Source organism: Myotis yumanensis, unplaced genomic scaffold (genome assembly GCF_028538775.1).
Source record: "Myotis yumanensis isolate MYYU_CA2020_CCGP unplaced genomic scaffold, mMyoYum1.0.hap1 SCAF_3, whole genome shotgun sequence".
In the NCBI taxonomy this organism is placed as follows: Eukaryota; Metazoa; Chordata; class Mammalia; order Chiroptera; family Vespertilionidae; genus Myotis; species Myotis yumanensis.
This window is the reverse complement of record NW_027223754.1, coordinates 202,625,236-202,635,225: the sequence shown is the minus strand read 5'-3', so window position 1 is coordinate 202,635,225 and position 9,990 is coordinate 202,625,236. Positions and strand designations below refer to the sequence as shown.

The 9,990-nt window shown below is 42.2% G+C and overlaps 1 protein-coding gene across 3 annotated transcripts in view; it reads right to left on the bottom strand.

The window, feature by feature from the left end:
* Nucleotides 1-1,675: 1,675 nt before the first annotated feature.
* TCP11L2 (t-complex 11 like 2) overlaps nt 1,676-9,990 on the bottom strand; it is a 38,972-nt gene continuing 30,657 nt past the window's right edge. For all 3 annotated transcript variants that reach the window (XM_070410966.1, XM_070410967.1, XM_070410968.1), the window contains exons 9-10: nt 8,900-9,072; nt 1,676-4,083 (exon numbers count right to left, since the gene is read on the bottom strand). In XM_070410966.1, coding sequence (XP_070267067.1) covers nt 3,839-4,083; nt 8,900-9,072 — 418 coding nt within the window. In that variant the 3' untranslated portion in view covers nt 1,676-3,838. The remainder of the gene's footprint in view (nt 4,084-8,899; nt 9,073-9,990) is intronic.

The window sequence follows — 9,990 nt, the reverse complement described above, 5'->3', positions numbered from 1 at the left end:
ATGCGTGGAAGTGGGCAATTTTTTTCTTTCCCCATCTACTGAGTAAAGGGAGAAGACTCTGAAGATGTAGGGTTCAGCTGAGTCACAAGGTGGATGGAAGTGGGTCTTTGGCTGAATGATTATCCCCAACCCCCAAGCAACATACCCCCTGCTTTGAACTATAACTGGAGAAATAAGGCTATACTGAGGCCACCATGACTTGGGAGCCTTTGTTCAGCAATAAAGGTGGACTTCTTGTGATTATGCCCTTCCTTGAATCATCTTTTGGTGTCATTCTCAGAGGCAATGCTGGACTAGGCGGTCTCACACATTTCCTACTTTCAAATTTTAAAGACCTTACGAATGTACATTGTAACAGACTTGTTTTTCTCTTTCTGCTCCTTACGATCCCCTTCCAATTTAGGAGAAATCCCTAGTTGGGTGACTTTGTCGGGACCACGGGAGTCTAAGGATCAGCTATTCCCTCATTCCATCCCCTGCAAATCAGAGTCTGGGCACTTGACTTAGATCCTTCCAACTGAATGTTGATATCCAGGATACTAAACCTTAACCAAATGGGGCCAAGAAGCAAGGACAGTTCAGAGTGCAATCTCCGAAGCCACACACTGAATCCAGTCTGGCTGGCGTCCTGCCGCTTGCATTGTCTTGGTTCTTACCCATTTCCCAAGCCTGATTCCCCAGATCTAGTAGATTCTGTGAGGTGCTCAATACCTATCCAGTAAACCCCTTCTGCCTCGGTGAGCCAGCGTCTGCTTCTCCTGCCTGTTCTCTGTGCTCATGTGTAAGTGCATGGATGCATATGCACACACCCCAGGACTATCCCAGCACCAGCAGCAAGTGTTCTCTGCCAGGGCAGTCTCTCCAAAACAGTCATTTGTTGGTAACCTTCTCCTGGTTCAAAAGATTCAGTGATTCTTTATTTTAGGACAAAACCCACACGTTTTACTACGACCCCCCAGAACCTGTTTGCCTTTCTGGTTTCACTCTTCTTCCGTACGCCGGCCCCTGGGCTCGCCCCATCTCCACACCATTGTATTCACTGTGCACGTGGCCTGTTGCGCTTTTCTCATGCTTGGCTCCATGGCAAGTTCCCGCTCTCTCTCATGTTCTAGCTCAAGAATGACCTCCAGGAAATAGAGTTTGATGATTTTTCCACTAGCACTGTGTGTAGCTGTTTCATAGCTTTTGTTACACTTTATTGTAATTATTCACAATTTCATCCTTCCTAGTAATAAGCTTTTTTAACTTTTAAAATATTTTAAAGATTTCAAAAAGGGAGAGGGACAGATAGAAACGACGATGATGAGAATCACTGCCTCCTGCACGCCCCCTGCTGGGGATAGATCCCAGCATGTGCCCGGACTGGGAATCGAACGGTGACCTCCTGGTTAATAGGTCGATGCTCAACCACTGAGCCACACCGGCTGGGCAGTAATAAACTCCTTGAGGACAGTGTCTGTCTAGTCATCTATCACTACACCTAGGATACTTCTTGGCACATAGAAAATGCTCATAGGTGTTTTTTGACTGACTGACTGACTGACTGAATATGATCTGGTGTCTGTAAGGGTCCGAGGATCAGCAGAAGGATCTCTAGAACAAATACAAAAAAGACTGTACAGTGTTCTAGCCCTGAGCTCCCCAAAGTTGGTTTAGAAGACAAACAGACACTAGCTATGTTGAAATAATGTTTAATGTTTAAAATTTAACAGTGCACACAATACATGTCTTAGCAGAAGAATGAAAATGTATGCATGGTGTTTAATAAAATTGACATTACAAAACAAGACCATGGTAAGAAAACCTTAAAAGCAGAAGTAAACATTTAGGTAAAAAACCAAATAAACAACATGCTAAGAGCTATGATACAAAAATCCTAACAAATGTAGTTGCCTAAATCCAGACTTGAGACATTGAGATTTACTTTGCCACTTAAAAAACCAAAAAAAGCAAAAAAAAGCAGAATGCCCTTCATTTAAAATACATTTTTAAAAAATGTTTGCACATTGTTTTCCTGCTGGCAATCGCAGTATAATCAAGTATATAAGAATACCAGCTGGATTCCAACCCGATAATTAAAAAGTGCACCTGGTCTTTCTGCTAAGTATACAGTTCACCTCAGCAATAACAACAACAAAAATCACACAATACATTACGTTGCTATATTAGACCTCCGCTGCTGCCCATGCCCCAAAGTGAACACAGTTGAAACGACTTCAATTTAAGAGAAAATGAAAACGAAATCTTCAGCACCGTATGGTTTCTAAGCATAGAAAAGCGCGGGCAGAATGGAAGTACAGGAAGAGGGCATGGTAAGGCCAGTGACATGCTCTTCGGCAGGTTTCCACTTATAAACCCCTGCCGAAATGGACAGACTGGCTGATTTCTGTATTGGTCATTGTGAGAGAAAAAACTGACTTTCAAAATTTCCTCAGATTTTGGCAGATCCCTCCAAAATGTGAAGATTGGAGATAATTTATACACACAATCATTTCCTAGAACTCTGTCAAATAAAGGAGCAGCACCATCCCGGTGGAGGTCGTGGTGAGGCAAAAGGGATGAGGAAGAAAAAACTTTCAACGTCATACCCGCTCTTCCCCAGCAAGCTACTGAGTCCTTAGGGGAAAAAAAAATCAAAAATGTATTTTAGCAAATAAAGCACTTTTCTCGACTGAGTCCGCCCAAACTGAAATGTTTCCCTGAACACTTCAAAAAAGTATGCAATTCCAGGACAAGCAGATTTCTCTAATGACAACCAGTGCCGACTTGGCCAAATTGTTTCATGCTCAAGAATGTCAAATGATAACGATGCTTAGAAGAGCACCTAGGTCATAGCAGGGTATGTATCTAATCAGCACACAAGGCATTTGCTAGGGAGCGATGTGGTTAAAAAATCCAAAGTTCAGCTACTTCTCCTTCATGAGAATGGGAATCTCCTGGCTTTGCTTTTTATTGTTAAACTTCCCTTCTTCTTACAGGTAAACCAAATCAAACCATTCCTGCCTTATGTAAAAATATTAAAATCTTATACAAACCTTACCAATGGCCTGAGAAATGCAAAGACATTCACTAAGAGATTTGTGCAAAAATCGTTTCTCTCAGAGAGCAGGATAAATTGCAAGAACAAACCAACCTCCAGAATAAAATCTTAGAAGGGATTGGCTTCTAATTTCACTAAGTGAACAATGGAGGTTTTATCTAAAATTTGCATATAGCTTTAAAATATATTTAATAAATTCAAATTCTACACAAATACTGACAGTTGGTATTATAAAATGTGAACTGGCACATTTGAGGAATTTTAGGACTTACTAAGTAAGTTTCTATTACACATTAATAAAATTTCCTTGTACATGTCTTTTTTGATTTATTTTTTTTTTCATTGTACATTTCAAATACAATTATGCTTACATCATGTATTCAGAACATCAATCCCCTTGGTTATTATCACAACTTTCAACCCTTTAAGTTGTACCTATATTAAAAATCATTAGGTTTGATAGCGACAAGTGAGGCAATACAACTCCTTAAGGGTTGAATGAATAAGCCAGATATAAATGTTTAAGAAAACACAAGTATTATGTGGGTAATATAATTAATTACAAATTGCTTTCTGATCATGAGAAACACCTCTTTTGAACTTGAAAATGATGCACGAGTAGAGTGTATATGATGTGCGTGTCTCCTGCAATCCTAACGTTACTGGGTTACACAGGTTCGGGCTAACACTGCACCACCAACAGGACTGAGAATGTGCTGCATCTGTAATGCCTCTGATGGAAACAGACTCCATACTGAAGTATGGATTTCCAATCTCTTGTCCAACGTCAGTTCCTCTTTAGTTAGCAGAAGATGAAGCATCTGTCTTCCCTGTGGCTTCCTCACCAAAGAGCAGCTTTCGAAGTATATTTGCATAAAATGGTCCATACACTTGTTTGTTGAGATTCACGATGTTAGCATATTGACAGCCTAGCACTTCCAGCTCCTGCTGAATGACAGCAAGACCTCCGGGCATGGGAGGCAGGCATTTTTGAGGGCTTGGAAGACCAAGTAGGCTCTTCAAGTATAGCTGGATTCGTTTATCTGGGAGAAAAGAAGATTATCTTTATCTGTCCCATTACTAAAGCACGTAATTTTTAAAACATGAGAACAGTAATTATGGTAGGTGGGTTATAACATTATTCCCAATTCTTTACCGTGCCTATATCCATGCCCTTTACAAGGTAGCTTTGCAGCTCTTCCCATTACAGGTTGGAGTCTGTTTCCCTCGGTCTTGAATTGTGGCTGGCCTTATGACTTCCTTTGGCTAATACAGAGCACAGCATAAGTGCTGGTATGTTAGTTCCATGCAGAGGCCTGAAGAGGCCAGGTTCGCATCTGCTTTCTCTACCTACCATCTGAACAAGCCTGGGCCTGACGAAAGACTGCAGCTCTTCTATCTGAGGCCGTCCTAGATCAACCTGGAGCCAACTAACTCTCAAACACTTGAGAGACCCCGGCCAACATCAGCAGGGCTACCTTTCCAAGCCACAGCTGACCATATATGCATGTGTGGGTCCAGCAAGACCAAAAGAACTACCCTGTTGACCCAAAGACTGGTGAGCAATACTAAATATTTTTTTGTTTAAGTTATGGAGTCTGAGGGTGACTTGTTGTGTGGCAATAGCTAACTGATTAAAATGCAGAGCACTTCGGGGGTAAGGCAGGGAATCTTTTACAAAAACTCAATATTTAATGCTTATCATTTTAGTTATGTACACTAAAACAGACTTTGTAAACTGGCACTGCCAGTTTGGTCCACATAGTGCTTTTAAAAAATAAACCACTTAAGGTCAGGGGAATTCAAATAGAAATCTAAATTTCTGGTTCCTCTTGAAAAAATCTAGAGATCTGATTAATTTAGGGGCCCAAATTACCACATGGCAAGGGTGACCACACATCCAGGTTTTCCAGGACAGTTGAAGTTTACACCTGTTGTCTTGGCATAATTAAAAAGAGCACTCTCAAAAGTGTCCTGGTTTCAACAAAAAAATCACATGTTCACCCAACATATGGCCAACAATCTGAAGGCGCTGAAGAAGTGCCACCCCAACTGGCACTCCAATTTGCCATCTTCTTCGCCCTTTGCACCCCACTGCTTCAACGATCCACATTTGAGACTATTTCACAAAAGCAAGCAAATGCATAAATAAATCGGGCTGTATAAGTATTGGGAAAATTGCACTGGACAAACCGGACCTGCTATGGCTCATGCTGCTCCCAGAGCTTGCTTTGGCCTTGGAAACAGAAATCTCACCAAGAAGGTGAACTAAGGAGAATAAACTCCATCAAATGCAGACAACTATGGCATTAATGAAATTCGTATCTCCGAATGCTTCTCCCAAAAGTCACACATTCTAGCCAGATCTGTCCTAGAACTCAAAGTTCCCAACATCCCATGTCCATGTCTCAGCCAGAATTGCTTCCTCTTACTAGAATGTTCTTCCATCTCACTTCATCTCTGCCCCAAGTCAAAAGCAACCTTCAATGCCAAGCCTAAAGTTAACTCATTCTGTGGCTTTTCCTAACACCTGTCAGACTATCACACCATATTATTGTTTTCTATTATATGTGTCTCTCTCCCTGCTTAGGTGAGCTCTCTGAGTGCGAGGGCTACTCTTTTTTATCTTTATATCCCTGGTCTGGCTTGTGGCAGGCAGGTCACAAATGCTGACTGAATTGAAGTAAGAATGGAATGAAAAAGGTCTATAAAGATCAATGCCAAACTGAAGACAAGGGGAGTCAGGGAGGAATGGGGGCTGGAAAAGGCAGTCACAGGTAACTTGGGCCTTCCCCATAATTTGTCAACAAGAAGAAATTACTCATGTATGCACAACCCGTACAATTGAAAATTATTTTTTTTAAATGCAGATGGCTACAAGCATGCAAATGATCTACACAGTAGGTAAGCTACAAATAATATGTACCTGTTTTGGGTATGCGTTTTTTAAACATTAGCTTGAAAGAAAGCTTTTCTAATTATCTTTTTAAAAGTCTAAGAACACAGTAGGAGTTGTAATTGCCTCGTAAATAAACAGCACACCAACTAGGAACAGAAGCAGCAGACCACGGTGGGTTCTGTGCACAGGGGAGGAGAACCATGGCTAATGCTGGTCAAGCTCTTTTATGTCCTCTAAGTGCTTCGTTTCTCCTAACTCCTCTGTGGGCAGGACATTAAGAATCAATCGTGTACCAAAGATCCCGTTCCCCTGGTTGCCTGACTCTCCAGAGCCCAGGTCTATTGTCATCACAGATATGGTCCAAACAGTTTCCCATAAGATTGCTTAAAGGATAAAACTCTTTCAAAACTGTTATTTATGCTGAGAAGTGGTTCTGTCTCCTCTGTGGACGAGTCAGTTTTTAGGTCAAGACTAAAATGACAGAAGCATTTGTCCAGTTAGGAGCAGCCAAACCGAGTCCCTGCCAAAGGCGTGCTCTTGGCTTCTAGAGTCGCAAGAGAGCCGCTCAAGTGAGTCACTCAAGTTGCTAGGCAACAGTACTTTGAGGTTTAAAAAAAATGCTTAAATGTTTAAAAGAACAGGAAAGTTGGACTGGGGAGAGAGGAGTGGAAAGAAGTTGCTTTACCAGCCCCCTCTCATGGCATTGCAAGTACCTCCCTTATCTAAAGCAAGGGCGCAGGGCACACTTGGACGCTCCGGCCACCCTGCCAACAAGCAGCAGGGCTTCGGCTCCAAGCAGAGCAGTAAAGAACACGGGCTCCAGAGTCAGACAGGCTCAGTAAGACTCCCTGCCCTGCAACCGGCTAGTTATGTGACCTTGGGGGAGAGTCGCTTAACCACTAAGTCTCCGCTGCCTTCGCCCTCTCCACAAATACTTACTAAGTGTCATCTATGGGCCCAGCGTGGTACAAGGATACAGCAGTGCACAAACATGCACCCCGTCCTGAGGCCTGCACACCTGTAGGGGACACGCGACATGTGACAGAGACTGCAGTGTCTGCCTCTCTTCCTCTGAGGATCACCATCTCCCAGGGATCAGCTCTTCAGCTAGAGATAACGGGCTGTGCGGACAGACTTGTCACCAGTGAAGGTTATGCAGCAGAGGGCTCAGCCACAGGCCGCTGTGGTCATGCTGAGCCTGTTACTGTGATCAACTGCCCCCTCCAGCAGCCTGCAGTGTTGCACGCCAGACTGCTCTTTTCTGGGGGAGGGCTGAGGCCTCGAGCTTTTAAGTGGCCTGTGTGGCCTAGATCCCGAGCATTCCGTGTCTCCAGGGATAAGGTTGAGAGAAACTATTTGAGAGCCTCAGATAAGTAATAACAAGTATTTGTATTCTTAGGGAAGTCAATGTTATATTTCAAAAACTTGCAAGTTAGTCCCAGAATGTTACTGTGTTCTATTTTACACTCCCTTCTTCCTTCTAGTCTTTATTTCTCACTCTCGATAGGAGACACTTGCTTTGTGCCCCACATCACCTGCTCCCTCTTCTTTTGACCACAGCACCCGATTTTGTTTGGGGGAAACCATCTGTCCCCTATTCTCAGACCAGGTGTTATAGCTAAAGTGACTCACCCTGGCTCCGTGGTGAACACATGCCTTGGACCCTAAGTTCCTTCCCCTCTGGCTACCAAGACTGATTCAAAATGGGACATGACCCACAGTCCGGCCAACTGGAGCCAATGAGCTACCAAGGAAGCCAAATCCTTGTTTTAAACAGGGGAAGAGCCCTGGCTGGTGTTGCTCAGTAGTTAGAGTGTCAGCCCATGCACCAAAGGGTGGCGGGTTCGATTCCCAGTCAAGGCAACAATACTTTGAATGAGGTTTAAAAAAATGCTTAAATTTTTAAAAGAACAGGAAAGTTGGACTGGGGAGAGAGGGGTGGAAAAAAGAGGGTTGCAGGTTCCATACCAGGCCCCAGTTGGGGTGTGTGTGGAAGGCAACCAATTGATGTGTCTCTCTCCCATCGATGTTTCTCTCTCTCCATCTCTTCCCTCCCTCCCCAACCTCCATCTTCCACCTTCTCTAAAAAGCAATGGCAAAAATATCCTCTGGTGAGGATTAACAAAAATAAATAGATAAAATGAAAATAAACACAGGAAGATGTAGGCTTGAGCTGAAGCTGTCTCACTGTGTGGGAAGAGACGACCTGTGAGGCAGCCAGCCCAGAGGAAGGCAGTGCCGAGGGCTGGAAGTGGGGAAACTAGTGCTGGGGACACAGTTTGAGCTCTGGTTAAGCTGTACCTGCAGCCAGCCCTACTTCTCATCGTTTCAGTTACATGAGAACATACATTCTCTTTTTGCTTAAGCTAGTTTAGATTCTCAGTCACGAGCAACAGAAATGTCCTAATGATACATCCTCCATTTTCCCAACTTACCAACACAGCTTGCCACCCAGATATTCACGTTCTTAGCAAGCTAGCAAGCAAGTACAACAAAAGCCCACCCATTATGCCCCCCAGTTCCATAGCGTTCTCATTCTTTGTCTCCTTATGTCTGACCAGGAAAGGGGTTTTGGTTGGCCGAGGCTAGCTCACGCACAACTGATGTCTACTTTCTGTGAACATACTATCAGTTGGTTTGGACTGTCACGTGAATCTAGAATCTAGATTTTAACATTACTTGGCAGCATTTTGTTATTTTCCTCATAAAAATCTACTGTCTGAATAGTAAGAAGGCCCTGAAACATCTCTCACTCCACTACACATACACACAGAAGAAACAGCAAGTCCCAAACCTTTTAAAATATTAATACTAGCTTCATATTTTCAATATTTATTCTCCAAAAGGAGGAGGTAGATTGTTTAAAACTAAATGTTGACTGACAGTTAACATTAGTCAAAACCAGCAAGTTAAAGCAAATTGGAATTGAAGAAGAAAATGATAAAAATATGAGGACCCACCAATCAAAGACCGGATAGGATTGTCCTCCTTTTCAATGCTTGAAAATTGACCTACAAGATTAGCTTGAACCTCCGCATTTAAAGTGGGTAATCCTCTCTCCACCAGGGTCTTGTTAACCTCAGCACATGTCTGAACACCAACAGAATTCAGGACTTCCTTCAAGTTAAAGGTCCTACAAAACAGAAAACAAAATCCCATCAGAGACAGTTTTTGTCCCCCAGTTTATTGTTGTTGTTTTTTTAAATATACCAAAATGCCCGGGTGGCGTCACTCAGTGGTTGAGCGTCGACCTATGAACCAGAAGGCCACAGTTAGATTCCCCATCAGGGCACATGCCTGGGTTGCGGGCAAGATCCCCCATGTGGGGCATGCAGGAGGCAGCTGATCAATAATTCTCTCTCATTATTGTTGTTTCTATCTCTCCCTCTTCCTTCCTCTCTGCAATCAATAAAAATAAAAAATAAAATATACCAACTTATTTCAAACATTTACCCATTTTTTTCTTATATAAAACAACAGTTACCTCTATTAGAATGAACTAAAAAAAATAGTAACTCTTCCCAATCACCACCACTTTGTAGTTAAGCTTTTTACATGCTTAAAACCACTTAATTCTATACATAGTGTTTATATAGGAAAGCACAGGCAGAAAAATGTGGTCCCTGAAAATAAGTCTGCAATCCTATTTTCATGCAGAGCTATTAGAAAAGGAAAGAAAATACCAATTCTTAAAATAAACCTTTGGTCTGAGTGGATTTCATTCATAGATTTTTTTTTTAGCTTGGAAAATGAGGTAAAATCAATTCCTTTATCTATGCCTGAGCTGTAAACCTATAACACCAATCAAAACAAGAAATGAAGAGATTTAGTGGTCAATTCCATAAAAGGCAAATTACCTAAAACTCTTGACTTATCATGACCCAAGCTCCTTCTCATTGCTACTTTCAAGCAACTGATCAATAATGCAAATATATAGAGTTCAGAAAATTGTACTGATCAATAATGCAAATATATAGAGTTCAGAAAAGTAATTAGCAGTTGGTTATTTAATAGGTAAGGAAAAAGGTAATTAGAAAGTGCATTTGTTGGG